The sequence below is a fragment of the Dreissena polymorpha genome, chromosome 2 (genome assembly GCF_020536995.1).
Source record: "Dreissena polymorpha isolate Duluth1 chromosome 2, UMN_Dpol_1.0, whole genome shotgun sequence".
NCBI lineage: Eukaryota > Metazoa > Mollusca > Bivalvia > Myida > Dreissenidae > Dreissena > Dreissena polymorpha.
The window spans coordinates 76,853,885-76,873,367 of NC_068356.1; the positions used below are offsets into that span (position 1 = coordinate 76,853,885).

Here is a 19,483-nt window from a genome sequence, read left to right on the forward strand (position 1 = left end):
GATTAAGGACTCAACTTGAGATAAATTATTTTCGCTCTGTATAAATGGGATAGTCTTTGATATTGTGCAATATTTCTCATTTACTTTTATTTATCTATGTTGCTGTTGTGTATAGTTCGTCTTTTGTAAATACATAGCATGGACAAGGTGATCATATTGACAGGCATTTGCTATTTTCAGGAAATCTTATATACCTCGTTAACTCCTTCTTGTGTTTTTTCTTGTTGTGCACAGCTTAACATAGAAAGTCTAATATGTATAATATTTATTAGAGTGCCGTTATAGCACTTGTAAACAGTTTATTGTTATCAAACAAGTAATGCAAATAATTGATATAGTTTGATCGTGCCTAAATTTCACATAAGCATTTACATATTTGCATGTTTATTATCTTTTTTTTAAATCCAGGTAAGCATTGTTAAAAGTTGCTTCTGCTTCTGTTTCATATGAACATTTGAAAGGATTTCTTAACACTTTGCAATTCAGAAATATTCTTCTGCTTATTTTCCAGGCAAACTGTACGCCATAAGCACCACCACATATCTCGTTACCATGACATCACAACAAACTACAGCTCTAATGACGTCAAAGACAACAACAACAAATATGCCAACATCAACAACAACCCTTACCACTTCATCGACGACGACAACAACAACAACCACAATACCGAATACAACAACCACAACCCGTACGTCCACGACATCTACGACAACAACAATAACCACTCCTCATTGGTTGGAGTGGGGACCATGGAATTGCACGTTTCTTGGCAATAATTGCTTCCAAACTCGAAACAGGAATTATTCCTCCCTCGGTAATACTGAAATATTAGAGTTTTTTAATCCATATAGTTTTCAATGACTAATAGCTGGCACTTATAAACTACTTTACTTTAGTAATTAAAGATAGTTCAATCTGACTTGCGATTTATCAAAACGATACCTGAGAACATATTAAAAAACTGGGTTACTTTATACATAGCACTATGTGCCAGTGCCATTCTTTTAAAACCAGAACAAGTCAGTTCAATTGCACTTTAAAAAGAAGAAGATAGTATAACCGTAAATATAAATGGTGTTTTAAATGCGGTAATAAAACGTCAAAATATTAGGAATCCTTCATTCTTTCCAACTCTCTCTCTCCATGTGCGCATACAATGAAATGATTCGCAATAACCTCGAACACGATAGTATTATGAAACTGTAATTCCTAATTATGATTAGATTATGCATCACGTTGTGATTCGCATACCTCAGATGACTAAACCATTTAAATGTTGATGCCTTCCTCAGAAACTAAATATTGTTGAAACAATCAGATAACATCATAAAGCCTTGACAATGTTGTGACAATAGACATTGCTGGACTGCAAGTAAACGTGAAAATAAAAAGTGCGCTTATACAGAATGCATACTCCCAAATCGATTAGGTTTTGATGTGCAGGTCCGTTCGTATGTTTTTAAGATTTTTTATAAAAATTAAAATTCTGTTATAAATGGCTGATTCTCAAGATATGTATCAGTGTTTTTCTCGTGTGGGTTTGGTTTGTGCCTCTTTCATGTACGCTCAACAACCATCAAAATAAATTGTTTAAAGGGAACAACAGTTGAAAAACATATGTTGAAACGCGTAATATTTGTATTTTTGATGTTATGTGTACAGAATAAGGTGTGGGAATATAAAAACTAGTTACAGCTTATAACTTGTGATAGTTTCTACATTTTGTGTTATCACGTGAATAAATACTGAATTATAATGGGACGGTGTTAAAACATGTAATTATTTCATGTTATGAACGTTAAATTAAAAATAAATACTAAAAATCACGTGAATAAATATTGAATTATAATGGGACGTTGTTAAAACATGTAATTATCTCATGTTATGAACGTTAAATTAAAAATAAATACTAAAAATTAACGAATATTTCGCAAAATATTTCGTAAAATAAAGTTAACACATAAAAAATCAATGTTAATTATAACAATAGCCACAATTTCAACGCTGGATGTGGTATGGTTACACAGAAATAATGAGATACAAAATGCTCTTTAAAACGGCTTTTAACAGATTCGCCCGTATACATGCATGAAAAAATGCTTTTGTGTGCGTATATATTTTAATGAAGGTGTTTAAGTAAAGCGATAACTAAAAAATATTTTTGTTCACCAGGCAACGAGGGTCCCGAACGGAATGAAGTACAGTCTTGCAACGTAAATGATTGCCCAGGTAATAATATACTATTAATTCATACCTTTAGTAACACATTTGAACAGGTTTTCATGCCATTATCACAATTGCGGGGTCATTATAAATAATCGACCCTCACGCGAGGGCCGATTATTTATAATCGGCCCTCAGAACGTGTGCGCGTGACGTCTTAGTCAACGATGATCAATAACATTAAGCCAAAACTCAACGACAGAATCGAACATAGTTATTATGACACGTAGCACATAATTTGGATATTAAATACAAATATCGATTGAAACTGAAACTCATCTGCACATTAAATTGATGCCTCTATGTGTGCTTTAACAAGATTCGCCAAACAGCAAAATTTATAGTAAAAGACACACTTACCTCGATGACTTAAATACGGTTCATATAACACTTAAATAACAAAGATGTGTTATTCCATTTTCTGTTTTTCCATTCGTTTATCTATATTGATTTAAAATCACACTTTTTGACGATGCTGCTTCAGCAGCTCGTCTAAGTTATCATACCATGAAAACATTATTCACAATGACGACCTATGTAAAAGACCGAGCCAGTCCGATTGAGATAGCTCGATTTTTCTAATCGACATACCTCGCTGATTATCATTGATAACATTCTCCTAGCAGAGTTGTCGTTCGTGCCTCAACATGCAACAATGGCCGCGCCCATGAGAGAATGTTGACACTCGTGTCAAAACTTTCATACAGCAAAAATCGGCTTGTTTGGCTTTTTAGAAATTGTCATTTAGGATATTTGAGTTATTTATTCACTAAATCCCCGCTTATGACAACAATGGATGGAATTCGAAGGATATATTTGATGTGAATGAAGGACTTTCTGGATCTTGAAAGCTTGACACGGCAAAACTGGCATACTGGTATTTTCAGTTATCAATTTAAGTCACATTTTGCCTTATTAATTGTATTCGAGCATTTTGCGACTTATTGAATGACTATGATACCCGATATCAACATATCATAGGGGATTTGCAGATCACCAAGCTGTTCTGAAATTAAACATTGATTACAAACTCTTTACTGGTTTGTACTCTTTCTTCTTTCTATTTTAGTACTTTATATCATTTTAAAATTAAATGAACTGTGTCACAGTAAAAGAGACATTAAGGTGATTGTGGCCAGTTTGGACCCAGATCAGCATGCGGTCGCTTGAAAGCTGTTTGCTTAAAAGCGGTTTTCTGACAATAACAAATAGTTTAATTGGATAGAGATTTGACTGCGCTTTTCCTGTGACCTGGCTCAAAGAATAGAATTGCCATTAATCAAATGATTTATTTTGAACATTATTTTTTTTTCTTGACCCTCGGGATCAATGACTCCAGCACTTTCCTGTTGAGAATTGAATACTGCTTAAGGGCTAGAGAGATGTTGCACCTTCAATTATCGCTCGATTGTTCATTGTCGGCTCGGGCACTACTTACATGTACCCCGGGTACTCTTAAGTATACTTACATGTACCCCGGGTACGGTTAATATACTAAAACGTACCCGGGAAATTAAACGGTAAATCGGTCGTTGTCGGCTTTTTTAAAATTAATTATGTATTCACATTTATGTCAATTTTCTGTAAAATGGCCTCTATATTATCGGAACACATACTCAAAAAGCATGTTGATGAATTTTTGTTTAAGAGAAGTTTGTTTAAGATAATCGGTTGCGCGTTTTACGACATCGGATTTTGGGAGGGAATACAGCTCGGGTACAGTCTAATATCGACCGAGTACGATTACGTATATTTAGATTATTTACCGTACCCGGGGTACATGTAAGTATACTTAAGAGTACCCGGGGTACATGTAAGTAGTACCCGAGCCGACAATGGCCAATCGAGCTCCATTATCTCTCATGAACCGACTCAATAAAACCGAGTCGGCAATATTTGACTTAATTTTTGGTTGCTCTCGAGAGATCGAAACATTTCAGAATCTTCCTAAAAGCCTAATGGTAGTGTGTCGACTTTGATGGCAGGAGGTTGCGCTGCGGGTTTGATCCCCAGATGCGACATTGAAAACTAGCCAACTTTGTTATCTAAAAGGCTGCTAAACCTGATATACTAAGATAATGTGAAATTTCTTTCACATGATGGTCATCAGTAATATTATATAAAAACTCAAAGCAGTAGTAAACAATTTGACAATAATTAATGAACGCATCTTTCATTTGTCTTTGAAACTTTGATTTTGACATGGCCTTAATTTAAATATGTGACTTGACTTTACCAGCACTCTTGTAACAGAGCTAAAGTTTAAATGTACCATTGAAGATCACCTAAATCCAGATTTGCTATTATAGAAGTGTGGAAAGTTTTAAGGGTGTGACAAGTAAGCAAACCCTGGTCATTACCGATAGGCCACACATGATCTATGACTGTTTTAAAACAAGGAAAATCAGTGCCTGATTTAGATTTCCGTACATAGTTCAATAAAAACTAATTTCAGAAGCCTGGTAGCACTTTAACGTTAATGTTACCAATGTGTCAACCAGGGCCTTGATTTTGAAATCTAAGACATGCACGGTCAAGTGTTCGTGAAATCAGGGCAAACAATTATATTTCAAGTCCTTAATTGACCTGGCTTTAGTGCTCAGATTATTATAAGCTCAATCAGTATATTTATATCATTATTTATGCTTTGTGTATTGAAAACATATACACAATCATGAAGTTACATGATAGCAATACATAATAACAAAGCCAACCATACTATAAAGGTCATTGACAAAGCCTATGGTAAAAATGTGAACACATTGAGTGTAATCACCCTCTCGTGCCAGCAAAAAAAACACGTTGACAGGTTGTCATTTTTGACAGTTCTACTTTCACTTTCATTTTGTGATATCTAACTATTAACAATTATGTGGCTGAGAAAAAAATCGCCATTGCTTATTTAACCCATTTATGCCTAGTGGACTCTCCCATCCTTCTTAATTGGATCAATTTATTTTCAAAATTAGGGATTTCTAGTACACTTATTTTTTTATTTAGAATATTTCTTACAGAAATTCCTTTAAGCAAACAGCGTAGACCCAGATGAGACGTCTCATCTGGGTCTACGCTGTTTGCCAAGGCCTTTTTTCTAGACGCTAGGCATCAATGGGTTAATATATTTTCTGCACATTTCTTTTAAAAAAACTTACATCAATACACGATTTTCTTCGTTAATTCAAACATTACTGACAGGCTTCCGCTTTGTTTACATATTTCGCTTACATTTTGAAGAGCGTAGGTAGGACCGCATTACCGCTTCCGAAATGTGTATTCATACTATTTCCTTCGAGGTACTTATCCAATGTTTGACGGAAAGGGACGATAATGTGCGATAGTGGGTCAAGTTCCCCACAGGTACTACTTCCCCGTACCCCAATTGCTTTTCATACCCAATTTTTTTTTTCGTACCCAAATTTTTTCTCATACCCACATTTTTTTCGTACCTAAATTTTGTTCGTACCCAAATTTGTTTTCGTACCCAAATTTTGTTGAACCCAATTTGTTTTCGTACCTAAAAATTTTTCGTACCCAAATTTTTTTTTCATAATTTTTTCGTACCCAAGATTTGTGTACCCAAATTTTTTTTCGTACCAACATACACAGTTGTGGTGATAAACTTAAATTGATGCTGTATACATCCTCTTCAAAAGCATCGTCACACCAGTACTGTCAGTACTTTGATTTTTAAACGTTTGTATCGGATGCTAAACACTGTCACCAAAAACACGATTTACGAAATCGAATGTCGAAGTGAGTACAATAATTTTATTTCTATCGAAGAGCCCAATTATGCACGACAAAAACGCAATCCGAAATACGTTTTGGAATCGTTCGATGCTTAAAAAATATTAAACTGTTAAATGAAAAAAAAAAACAAGTCCGAATTGTTGTCCTTAAAGCGGGTATATACGATCTTGTCAAATATTTATTTATTAATATAAAATGTGTAAAAACTTATTATACATATATTTCAATATAAACTAAAATAAAAGTTAAGAAGAACATGTGTCGAAAAATGCTAAATAAGCCAGATATTTAATTCTGAAATCGAAAAAGGCTGTACAGCCGAATTCGCCAGCATGTATATCATGCATGTACGATGTGAATCTAAATTTAGTTTAACGGTTCATTTGAAATTCCTGCAGCGATATCGATTCATACGACACACGAACACTTACTAAAAAGACGAATGCATCGGTTATTGTAGGAAAATAATTACGAATTATCTTCGTCACAATCGGCTCGGGGCGCTAATTTGTATTTGCTGTATTTTATGAAATTCGTCTTAAAGGGGCCTTTTCACAGATTTTTGCATTTTTTTTACTTTTTCATTAAATGCTTTATTTTGATAAATGTAAACATTGGATCGTAAAAGCTCCAGTAAAAAATCAAGAATAAAATTAAAAAAAGGAAAAGAACATTGACCGGAGCAGGTTTCGAACCAGTGACCCCTGGAGTCCTGCCAGAGTCCTGAAGTAAAAACGCTTTAGCCTACTGAGCTATTCCGCCGAGTACACTTACTTGACGTATTTTATACCTTATATAAGCAATCTTCGTAGTTTCACAAAATTAACGACAAAAACAGAACTCTCCAAATTATTCAATCGTTTCGCGTTGCAACGCTTTATAATTTTTAGGTTTTAAAATCGTCAAAAGATGCATATAATGGCTATATTAGACCATGGTAAATGTTCAGTATTACTGTTTCCTCACAAATATCACAGCTAAAACGAAAATTTGCGAATCTGAAACAACTTTTTTCAATTTTGTCAATTTACCAAAGCGTGAAAAGATCCCTTTAAATGTATCATTTTTGTTGTGTGTTATTATAACATATTTGTATCAATATTTTACAATTCAGCACATATAAAAATCGTATATACCCACTTTAAATCCGAAGCGTCTAGCTAGTTTCGTTATTGAAATTACGTCACATGATATACGTCATAAATTGCGTATTCAATTGAATAAAAAGAAAAGTACGGACAGCTGGTTCTTCACAAATTTTAGTGAAGGACCAAAATGGTAAGATAGTATGACTCAAAACCTGTGCCCATCTATAATTTAGTATAAAAATAATATATATATATATATATATATATATATATATATATATATATATATATATATATATATATATATATATATATATATTATAGACGTTATTACACGGCTTAGCCGGGCCGGGCAGTGATAATCGGCCCCAGGTCGCACACGGCCCTCGTGCCGTTATGCTCCCTGCGGGCCGACTATCACTGCCCGGCCCGGCTCAGCCGTGTATTATCCTCTAAGTAGTGTACAGTCCACATGGGTGGCAATATAAAAGTTGTGCATTCACGACTGATGTTTGCATGCTAATTATGAAACGAAAAATATGAATGGGTACCTTAGTATATACTAAATCAAATCACATGTCATGTCAAATTTGATAAATGTTAATTAACGTCATAAGCTACATGAACACGTTTAAGACCAGTGCAAGAAATAGACACACATGGTAGAAAGTGGATGAATACTATTGCGATTAATATAAATAGCACTGCAAATATGGGTAATGATGGTTTTATTTTAGAAGATAAACACAATGCATGTGCACATACATAGCCTGCTATAGATTTTACATGCTAAAAGTGTTTCGTGAGAAAATGCTTATTCATCTAATTATTAGCTTACTGAAATTTCTTTCGAATAAACAGCATCAAGTGAATAAAATTAAATATTAATATATATATATTTTTAAATAACGAGTACTATTAGTATTCAATTTAAATTCTCAAAAAGAGTGCATGTGGCATTACAAATTTCAGACAGCAACATTCAAAACATTTTTGGTTTTAAAATTTAGGTACGGTTAAACATGTTATTAACGCATCTATGAGAATGTGGGACACTTGTGCAGACTTTAAAAAACAAATATATAATATACAGTATAGGAGAGACCATGTAAAACCATGTAGTTCAAAATAAAAAGAGCATTTACCAGTCCCAACATTAAGAATGCTTTATAAAATGTTCGGAAATACTTATTCGGCGTTTACTTTATGTTATTTTCTCAAATTCAATACACATTCATATTTCCAGATGTTTACCTTGATTAATATAAAACATTGTGAAATAATCTTGATAGAAAAATCATGAATAAGCAAACCGGAAATTGCATTCTTTATAATATTATATATATATATACATGTATTGTCTATTCTATAGTCTAGTATTACATTATAAAATAATTTTAATAGATTGCTTTATCGGTAACAGTCTGACCTCAGATTCTTATATCGAAAGCAAAAACTATACGTGAATATAAATTGACGTACAGATGTATTCTTAAGTTCCATGTGAAGACACGATCAACTGCGCCGCGCTCAGTGAATTAAATCCCTGCAAAACAGGCCTGGGTCCTAAAGTATGCCCAAAGACGTGCGGTCTATGTGGTAAGTATTGCATGTTTTCACAGTGGTTTCTTACCTTATCGATCTATCTAATGTAACTTATTTTTTCCACAGGTACGATTCTTTCAGATTGATAATTTAACGTTCTTGGATATATTTATGTTACTTTATGCAGCATATATAAACACTAAATTATTGATCGCAAACGATAACATGTTTAGATCATAGACACTTTTTTCAGTTTTTATATCAAGTTTGGATTCTTTTTTCAGAATCAGGATGTTTCGACCTATTGAATTGCTCCTCGGAAGGAGCGCAAGCCTTCTTCTGTCATAATGAGGAAGACGCAATAAAATACTGCAGAAAGACGTGCAGGAAATGCGGTTGGTAAACGTTTATATTTTAACATGCATATCACATCGCCTTACCCATTAAGCCAACCACCGATTGCGTTCATATAGGCGAAAACAAAAAAATCTAATTAAGGGGTAATATCAAGAATATTACCTACATCTTAACACAATGAGATGATTAAATAGCTTAATCTGGGACGCCACTTTACTCGCATGCATTTAGTTCAGTTTTCACAAAGCACGACACATATTAATGTCGATGTAATATAATGAAATCAATAGAGACATACTCTTTCCATTATGTACAATAGTTGTTATTCGGAACTCTCCTGTCTGGGTTTTTCCGATATTTGAGCACGCGCGGTAGGTAAAAACAAAAGCTGACTAGCATATTTTAAAAGAGAGTGAATCAATAATTTCTCATATCGCTGAATAGTAAACACCACTTTTTCTGCTCAAACGTTCGTTATAGTTGATAAAAAATACCAAGATTTTATCATTTTTATTTAGACAAACTAATCTCGATCGTGTTTAATTAGTAAGAATACTATGTAACACGATATAATGCTGCGTGTACATGTAAACAGCGTCGGTCACGTAACTATGTCATTGCATATTATACTGTGCGTAGGCATGTGCATACAGTTTTAATGGAAGTTTGTCAACAAAGTTACCAAAACATTGACTCCATCGTATATATATTATACTATTTAAATATATTTAAAATCATACAGACAAGTACCAAACAACAAAAACCTTACTATCCTCAGTCCATTCGTAGTACTAGAACTTATATATCGTTCCATATCAGTTGGATATTTATATGTCTATTGATGTAGCTCTATTGTGATGCTTTTCTGTAATCTATCCTGAAAAGTAAAGAAAACTATTTGCTAAGACTAGTACCTTAAGATTAGAAGGCACATCACTAACGAGCTTTACCATACATTACTTTTATTTGCTATATCTATAAAGCATGCCGAAAAAACAAGAACACGAATAATGTTTTTCAGAAGAAATGTTGCATATGTCAAGCCGTTAATTTGTATAGGTTCCTTCATTACCATACAGCTGAAAAAGTCTGTTTTGCATGTCTTTTAAGGATGTTAGCTACTGGACCCATTTGTATTGGCGGCAGTACATCTGAACGGTGTATTTAGACTTTATTCCTGTATTAAACGTCTGACATACATGTATATCAGTGTTAGATTTGTTATGTGTAATAATTAATAATAAAAGTAAATGTAATAACAACAAAAAACTCGATTTTTTTCTAAAAGAAACACTACTGTCGTTCAAATACTTATTATCATTACTGATTGGGAAGCAAATCGGATATTGACGTTACTGGTCATTACTGTATTAATGATGTATTAATGTTTGTACCTCCCGCGCGCGCTCAGAAATCGGAAAAACCCACAGCGCACGAGTTCCGAATTAAATCGATTGATAATATGTTATGTTTTTTTACGTCACTTTTGACCTTAGGTGACCTTTAGGTTACATTCATAAAAATACCCGCGGCTACCCACGAATTAATCCACTTCATTTAGTCCATTGGCTGATTTGAGAATACCACCAGAACATTGGAAACATGGCCGCGTCTTTCTACTGCTTTACTGCGTGTTCAGCATTTTATCTCTTATGAAAAGGCATGATAGATAGAACAGTTTTACACTCAACTCTTCACATCAATACAATTTGTGCGTAGATTCTACACCTTCGTAAGTTCGCGGTTAGTATGTGCGAATGTCAGAGTTTATACAGGCCATCGCTGGGTCTTCACGAAACTGCCCGGAGTTCGCGGCCAGTAAAATAATCGTTATATAATAAAGACGCTATAGCGTGAACTATGTGAACTGCAATTTCTTTAGACCAGAAAGATGTTTAATGAAGATATCCAGCGATATAATTATGGTATGTCAATAATAGATTCTTAATGTGTTTTCAACAATACCATGATAAATATTATTTTTAATTAATTTAACAAGAATTATTCCACCATATTGACTAATGTATTTAGCATGAACGCGACGATTCTCGATACTGTTAATACTCGAATCAAATAGCAATTCCCGACAAACCACTAAAACAGGTTTGTTCGAAGAACGCGCGTATAAATATTTAAAATATGTACGGATACTTCGCGTGTGGCCGGTTGGCTCATGTGTTTTAATTTCACTTCCATTAGTTTTTTGGTTTTCTGTTTTGTATCTATAGGTTTATGACCAGCAATATGTAATAATGTAAAATAAGCCGCAAAAACTCCGCGTAACATCCCGTACTGCGTGTGATGCAGCTAAGAACTGCACAGAAAGACATTCGCCATCCTTGATCTCATTCATTGAACTCTTTACCTTTCATAAACTTCAACCACCATCAACGCTGTATATCTTTTTTTTTATAGATATTTCTTGTTTTAAAAAAATACTTGCTTTCAAAATGACGTTCTGTCTTTTTTTCAAAATGCTACCATGCATGTTTCTTAAATGATACTTTATTACCTGTCGGCATTTTTATTCATTTAACAAGATTTTTAGGAAAAGCACTAACTTAAGGTTAACTTTAAAATGCTGTACAGATACTAATGCTTAACTTGCATTACGAGAATTAATTACATATTTAACGGTGCGTTGAGTGTTTAACAATGTATATTACTTCGAGTCGAAAAATGCCTGATGATTTTGTTCCCATTAATAAAACACTGAAATAATAATTATTTTGAATAACTATGTGTAATATATATAAGTACATATTTGATATAACACGAGTTGTCATTTCATATAAGATTTTATAAAATATGTTCATAAATGGTGTTAGGAATCGAGACTCTGGCTCATGCTATATCATTACACCTGTCAAAACTGTTTTTATCACATGCTTATAAATATGCGAAGAAAATTAATTTCCGTACACTTCATAATAATACCTAAAAGTTGTTTAAATAACGTGGCTTCACTTAAAGGTGCCTTTTCACAGATTTTGGCATTTTTTTAACTTATTCATTAAATGCTTTATATCGATAAATGTAAACATTGGATCGTAAAAGCTCCAGTAAAAAATCAAGAATAAAATTAAAAAAAGGAAAAGAACATTGCCCGGACCAGGTTTCGAACCAGTGACCCCTGGAGTCCTGCCAGAGTCCTGAAGTAAAAACGCTTTAACCTACTGAGCTATTCCGCCGAGTACACTTACTTGACGTATTTTATACCTTATATAAGCAATCTTCGTAATTTCACAAAATTTAACGACAAAAACAGAACTCTCCAAATTATTCAATCGTTTCGCGTTGCAACGCTTTATAATTTTTAGGTTTTAAAATCGTCAAAAGATGCATATAATGGCTATATTAGACCATGGTAAATGTTCAGTATTACTGTTTCCTCAAAAATATCATAACTAAAACGAAAATTTGCGAATCTGAAACAACTTTTTTCAATTTTGTCAATTTACCAAAGCGTGAAAAGATCCCTTTAAAGCTGCAAGGTCATGTTAGCAAAAACGTATTTTAGATAAAACTATTCGTAATGTTTATATTACAACTATATGAATAACTAATCATGCAATTTTACTAACGTTTTGATGCAGACAAAAACAAAGTCCCCAAGTTTACAGAAATTAAGTTATAATAAGTGTACGTCAAAATTCAAACATTATTGTTTTTATATTTACACAACGGCGTTTCTCAAACAATAAATAATGTAAATAACTGTTTTTGTATATTTTGTTACAGACAGATATCCAAAGCCCGTTACCCTGAATCAGTGCATGGATCCCGTTGCTTCCCCGTCAGTCTGTTACACACTTCACAAAGAAATGTGTATATGCGACGACGAGTCAATTAAATCAATTTGCGAAGGCTATTGTGATGGGGCGTGTGGAGGAACGATAAGAAGAAATGATACGAACAGTGGATGTCATCTTTCAGACCAGGTAGATTAGATTTTTTTTTTTTAATTTTCTCAATCTTTTACAACTGTACGCTAGTATTATATGTATATATAACAAGACATTTGACACATTTTGGCTGTCCGTTAGCTCAGAGGTTGGTACATGCGATTTTCAATTTTGCGACCCGGATTGGATCCCCTTTCCCGGCGCATGTGCGTTTGGTAGGTGGTCACCAAACCGGACAGGTGGGATTCCTCCGGGCACAACGTTTTCCCCAACCAACCACCCACCTACCCCCAGATACACGCACGCACACACACAGTATAATACCACGCCAAAATTTAATAACTTAGTAAAAACTAAATATCTAGAAAATGCAGCCATAATTCAAAATTCGTCCCAACGTTTGTGAGTTTACTAAGCAAATTAGGTAGGAGTTCTGGGACACACTCCGGGTCTTCACATAATGCGGCCTTTGGTCCGGAAAGACCTCATAAACTTATAAATACACACTACAATAGACCAGGTACTTAACGTTATTTTTTATTCTCAATCTTTGTTTTTTCAATTAAGATCTTTTAAAACAAATATCGACATACTTAAACCAGAAAAATAAATTATCAGAAGAAAACTGTTGTTAAAATCCGCTAGTATTATATTTATATAAATTATATGGCAAGTGACAAAGTGCTTGCACAGAACAGTACAGTATATACTGCCGGTTATTATTATGAACATATACCGCCCTTTAACGGTTAAAGCAAAGCTCATGTTATTTTAAGCTCGGCGTTTTCCGTTTTCGGAGAAAACGCGAGGTATTGTCATAGCCAGCTCGTCGTCCGCCGTCTGACGTCCGGCGTCTGCCGTCCGGCGTCTGCCGTCCGCCGTCCACGTCGTGCAAAAACCTTTACATTGGCTCTAAAATCAAAGTGCTTCCACCTACAACTTTGAAACTTCATATGTAGATGCACCTTGATGAGTTATACACGCCACACCCATTTTGGGGTCATAAAGTCAAAGGTCAAGGTCACTGTGACCTCTAAAAAAATTAGAGGTGGTGGTGTGTAACCCTAAGGTGAAGGTTGGAATACTTTTTCACCGAAAAAAAATAATAAAAAAATGAAATAAAGTGATAAAATAAAGTGGATGTTGGAAATACGTTTGACTTAAAGGTATGCTGTGACTTTCTAATAGATGATGCTGAATGATGCTTAATATAAAAACATAGAATTTATAGAGAAAATTGCATTTAATAAATACATTCCTCGACGTGTATGTCAAAAACTATACTGTGCAAAAACAATAAGGTAACAAACATGAATAGTGACAAGAATATTTCAAAGACGATAACAAAGGGTAAAAAAAGAACAAGACAGCGAAAAAGAATGTAAAAGAAAAAGAAGCGAAGCACTGTCAAGCACAAGTGAACTAGAAAACAGCACGTCAGAACAAGTGACGCCCAATACAAGCAATAGAAAACAACAGAAGAAGAAATCAAAGAACAACGATGATCCGATTAATGAAAACGATATGGAACCAAAAGTAGTTGATGATGAACTGACTGAAGTCATAAAACAGATGAAACAAATGAATAGCAAACTAGAACGAGTAGAATCCGCGATGAAGAAAATAAATAGCAGGTTAGAAGGTACAATTAACAAAGGTGACGGTACAATTAGAGAAACAATCAAAGACATCTTATTAGAAATTAAAGAAGAGCTTTTAAAGTCAATGGTAAACAGAATAGAAGTTTTAGAAGGTAAACTATTCGAGAGAGATATGGAAAATGATAAGCTTAGAACTCGAGTAGAAACATTGGAAAAGAGCATAACAAACAGCGACTTTATTGTTCGGAAAGCACTAAGAGAAGAAGAAATGAGAAAACAGGGTGAAAATGATGCTGAACAATATAGCAGGCGCAACAATATAAAGATCAAAGGAATACCAGATCCAGACCCAAATGAACCAGCAACAGAAACAGCGACAAAAGTGATAAATTTTTTCAAAGAGAAAAAATAGCAGAGATCTCAATAAATGACTTTGATATCGTGCATAGAATACCAAATAGAGAAAACAAAAATCGCGACATCATTGTTAAGTTTGTCTCCAGATTCACAAAAGACCAAATCATACGAAACAGAAAACTGCTGAAAAATGCGAACGTTTACGTGAACGAAACCTGACGAAAATAAATCTGCAAGTCTTAATGTGCGTCAACAAGAGGTGAAAGACGCCTGGACCAGCAATGGGATAATCAAATACCGGGATCAAACGGGACATGTACGTACTGTGAAACAGGACGAATACCAGTAATGGCTAGACTTGCCATGTCCAAACCGCAGACAGTAAGAAAAAGGATTATACTCCCTTTTTGAACAGAATACATACACAAATATAGTCTTTGCTCGTGAAAAGTCATGTGCGTTATACATTCACAAAATGCTCGTGCAACATTCTTACCAATCACAAATAAAAACCGATCTGTATAAAATGTAAACCGTTATTGTGCATGGACTAACCACACAATAAGCAAGAAATTGTAAAGCGGATTAAATTAATCCGTGCACTACTTAAATATCTATTGAAATATTATTACATTAAAAACACTTCAATGTTTATTGTATGAATGTCAAAAATAAGTTTTAAAACATATGTAAAAGTAAAATAATAATTTATACAAAAATGCTCTGTTAAAACAACAGTGGAGTAGTATGACTCCATAATATGTTGTAAAATTATCAAAAGCCTAGTGAGAAGCTTGATACTTTTGCTTTCGACAATTTAAGCCTCTACACACGGGCTGTAGTGGAATTTATTAGATATTGCTTAACATGAAATCATAAAAAAACTCGTTTAAAATAAATTTAAAAGTTAAATAATAATTTATACAAAAGACTCAATTAAAACAGCAATGAAGTAATATGACTCCATAATATGTTGTAAACGTACCAAAATCCTAGTGAGAAGCTTGATACTTTTGCGACAATTTAAGCCTCTACACACGGGCTGTCGTGGTATTTATTAGATATTGCTTACTTGCAAATACATTTACTAGTATACCCTAGTCGCGAAAGATATTGAAGTAAAACTGTTTACTACAATAATAGTGTATCAAATAAAAAAATCATCTTTAACATTTTTCGATGGAAAACTGGCATTTTTACGTACAAATAAAATTAAACAAATGTATTATATATAAACGTCTTGCAATTGCTAATGATAGTTTATTGATAAACTGCTGGCTGTTTTGTACGGACATATGTGTGTTAATCTTGTTGTATAGCTGTATTTCATTCATATTACTAAAACTGATGTGTGTCTTTATTGTACATGCATATGCTTGTGAATCTTTTTGCTTAATCGTTTTTTGTGTGTATATTACCAAACTGCTGTTTGTTTTTTGTACATACATATGCTTGTTAATCTTTTTGTAAAGCTGTCGTTCGTGTATATTACAAAATGAGATTACTGACTGCCTGTCAAAGTCCATTATATCTAGATAACGAAATGAGATTCCAATACGCATGATAACATTCATTAGTTGAACTACTTTCCTTCTTCAAATGTAAATAACGAGCCCGTGGACTGTAACTGCAAATAAGGTACGTGGTTGTACCCACTACCATACTTACTATATACAAACACATGCATTTTGTATAACTCCGCAAGGTTTTATGGAACAAATGTGCTTAAATAGTTTGTTTTGTTTTTGTTCATAATATGTTATTTTGTACCACAGCCTCGCTATTTGCGATAATATACTTATTCGTTATTTGTCATGATAAATACCATATTAAATACCTTTCAAGGCAACGGGAAATCTTTATAGTGGAAAGCTTAATTAAGATGTATGTTGCAAACGTATGTATGTTACAAAATTGTATTTACATGTTAGATAGTTCTACAAAGCGCATAGCTTTGTTACGATGTATTTTGTAAAATTGTTTATGCTGTAAAATTGAATCCATCTGTAAGACGTAAAATATTATTTTGATGCGATCTGCCCAACACACACATGCACACACGCCGCACACACGCCGCATACACACGCACACACACGCAGACGCATTCACACACCCGCTTACATGCACAACACGCAAAAGATATTGAAAAATAAAAGGTAATAAACGTTAAGCATGCATCATATAGCAGAACACAAGTATTTCCAACTCCAAATTAAAAAAGAAATAAAAAAAATAAGAAAACTTCGTAATAAAACTTCACATGACACAAACATACAATACAATATAACGTTACATATTTAAAAGCAGTCAAAAAATATAAGAAGACACATTCTAAGCAGAACACAGTGCAATGCGATAATTCTTATATATTATACTTAATATACAAATTGTTACATTTAATGTCAAGGTTTAAGGACTAAGAATAAGCGTGATTAAGTATTAAGCTGGCTAAATCAAAAGGCATTCTCTGTTGTTTTTTTACAAGAAATTCACTATAATGCTCAGAGTGATAATACAAATTGGGGAGCTTCTTGGACAGGGCAATATTTTTTAAGTGGCGGTAGCTCCAATAGCAATGGCGTAGGAATTCTTATTAATAAATCATGTAATTGTGACGTAATTGAATATAAAGAAATCATAGTTGGAAGAATGCAACTTATAAAACTTCATATATCAGATAGCAACGAAATTTTGATTAATCTATATGCACCAAATAATGATGACGTCAATTTCTATAACAGATACGAGAATACTATTAAAGACTTCGAAGACGAAACATTAATAATTGGAGGTGACTTTAATGCCGTTTTAGACTATAGCTGCGACAAATTTAATGGAAGGGACAATTCTAACCATAAAACATCAAATAAACTAAATAATATCATAGTAAATTACGATCTGAGTGATATATTCAGAACAAAAAATCCAACTACAAAGGTTTATACATGGCATTTCAACACTCACCCACCAATTTTTTGCAGACTAGATTATTTTTTTAATCTCAAACAACATCTCAAATGCCGTGTCGGACTGCCAAATACACCCAGGTTATCGCTCCGATCATTCTATTGTTAAAATGATATTAAATACCAACAAGCAAGAAAGAGGTCCCGGGTATTTTAAATTAAACAATTCGTTATTACTAGACACTGAATATCAGTCAAAAATTAAAAATTAAATAAATTTAGTTGTTGAGATAAATCAAGAAGCTAACCCGAACACCTTATGGGAATTAATTAAAGGAAGAATAAGGGATGAAACCATCAAATATTCAAGCCATAATTTTTTTTTTTAATAAACAAGAAAATGAGCTACTTAAAAATATTATAAAAATTGAAAATCAGTTAATATCAAATTTAAACGATAATTTACTTTTAGAACAATTAAATAATGCAAAACAATTATTACATGAATTTAATAATACTACAATAAAAGGTTATTTGTTAAGGAGTAAAGCTGAATGGATTGAGGGAGCCGAAAACAATACAAAATATTTCGCTAATTTGGAAAAAATATCATTCTGAAAAGAAAGCAATAAAACAAATTAAATTGACGAAAACAAAATAGAAGAAAATCCTGAGAAAATCATACACCATATAAAAGTTTTTATCAAAAATTGTATAAAAAAGATAATAATATCGAGCAGAGCAGCCATTCGAAATTTTTTAACAACAATGTAAATAGGATAAATAATCCGGATAATATAGAACATCTTACAGAATACGAATGTGCAGAAGCCTTAAAATATATTAAAAACAACAAAAGTCCGGGTTCCGATGGTAAAACTGCGGATTTCTATAAAATATTTTGGAGAGATATAATGAAATACCTAGTAAATTCACTAAATTATTCTTATGATAATGGCAACTTAACAGAAATTCAAAAACAAAGTGTCATAACTTTACTTCCAAAAGGAGACAAAGATCTATTAACTTTAAATAATTGGAGACCAATATCACTACTTAACTGTGATTACAAAATAGAATCAAAAGCAATTGCAAATAGAATTTAAAAACACCTACCAACCATTATAGGCACAGAGCAAACTGGCTTTGTGAAAGGAAGGTATATAAGAGAAAATGTAAGATGCCTGTCATAAGCTATTAAAAAAGTGAATATTTACAATGAAAATGGGCTTATTTTTTTCTCAGATTTAAATAAGGCATTCGACAGTCTGGATCATGCTTTCATGAGGAATAGTTTTGCTAAATTTGGTTTGAACTCCGCAATTATTAATTGGATTAATTTGTTTTACAAAGACGCTAAGTCATGCATAACAAACAATGGTCACTTTTCTGAATACTTTAACATACAAAAAGGTGTAAGACAAGGCTGCCCGCTGTCTCCCTACATATTTATAATTTGTATAGAATTATTAGCAAATGAAATAAACACAAATGAAAATATTTCCGGTATAAGAGTGAAAAATACAGAAATTAAACAAACGTTCTTCGCAGATGACGCATGTTTCCTTCTGGATGGATCCAGATTATCATTGAGACCCTTATTGCAACCCTTGACAACTTTTCAAAAATATCAGGCTTAAGATTAAATAAAAATAAATGCACTGTTCTGCGCATAGGACGTATGAAATTTTCAAACATTATTTTCTGTAAAAAACACAATTTTTCTTGGACATCGGAAAGTGCAAAAA

At 33.2% G+C, this 19,483-nt stretch overlaps 1 protein-coding gene across 7 annotated transcripts in view; it reads left to right on the forward strand.

The window, feature by feature from the left end:
* Positions 1 to 19,483, forward strand: part of LOC127867694 (apolipoprotein(a)-like) — a 43,009-nt gene that overhangs the window by 19,352 nt on the left and 4,174 nt on the right. For all 7 annotated transcript variants that reach the window (XM_052409021.1, XM_052409025.1, XM_052409023.1 and 4 more), the window contains 5 exons: positions 512 to 817; positions 2,176 to 2,232; positions 8,562 to 8,663; positions 8,894 to 9,004; positions 12,708 to 12,907. In XM_052409021.1, the coding sequence (XP_052264981.1) occupies positions 512 to 817; positions 2,176 to 2,232; positions 8,562 to 8,663; positions 8,894 to 9,004; positions 12,708 to 12,907 (776 nt within the window). The remainder of the gene's footprint in view (positions 1 to 511; positions 818 to 2,175; positions 2,233 to 8,561; positions 8,664 to 8,893; positions 9,005 to 12,707; positions 12,908 to 19,483) is intronic.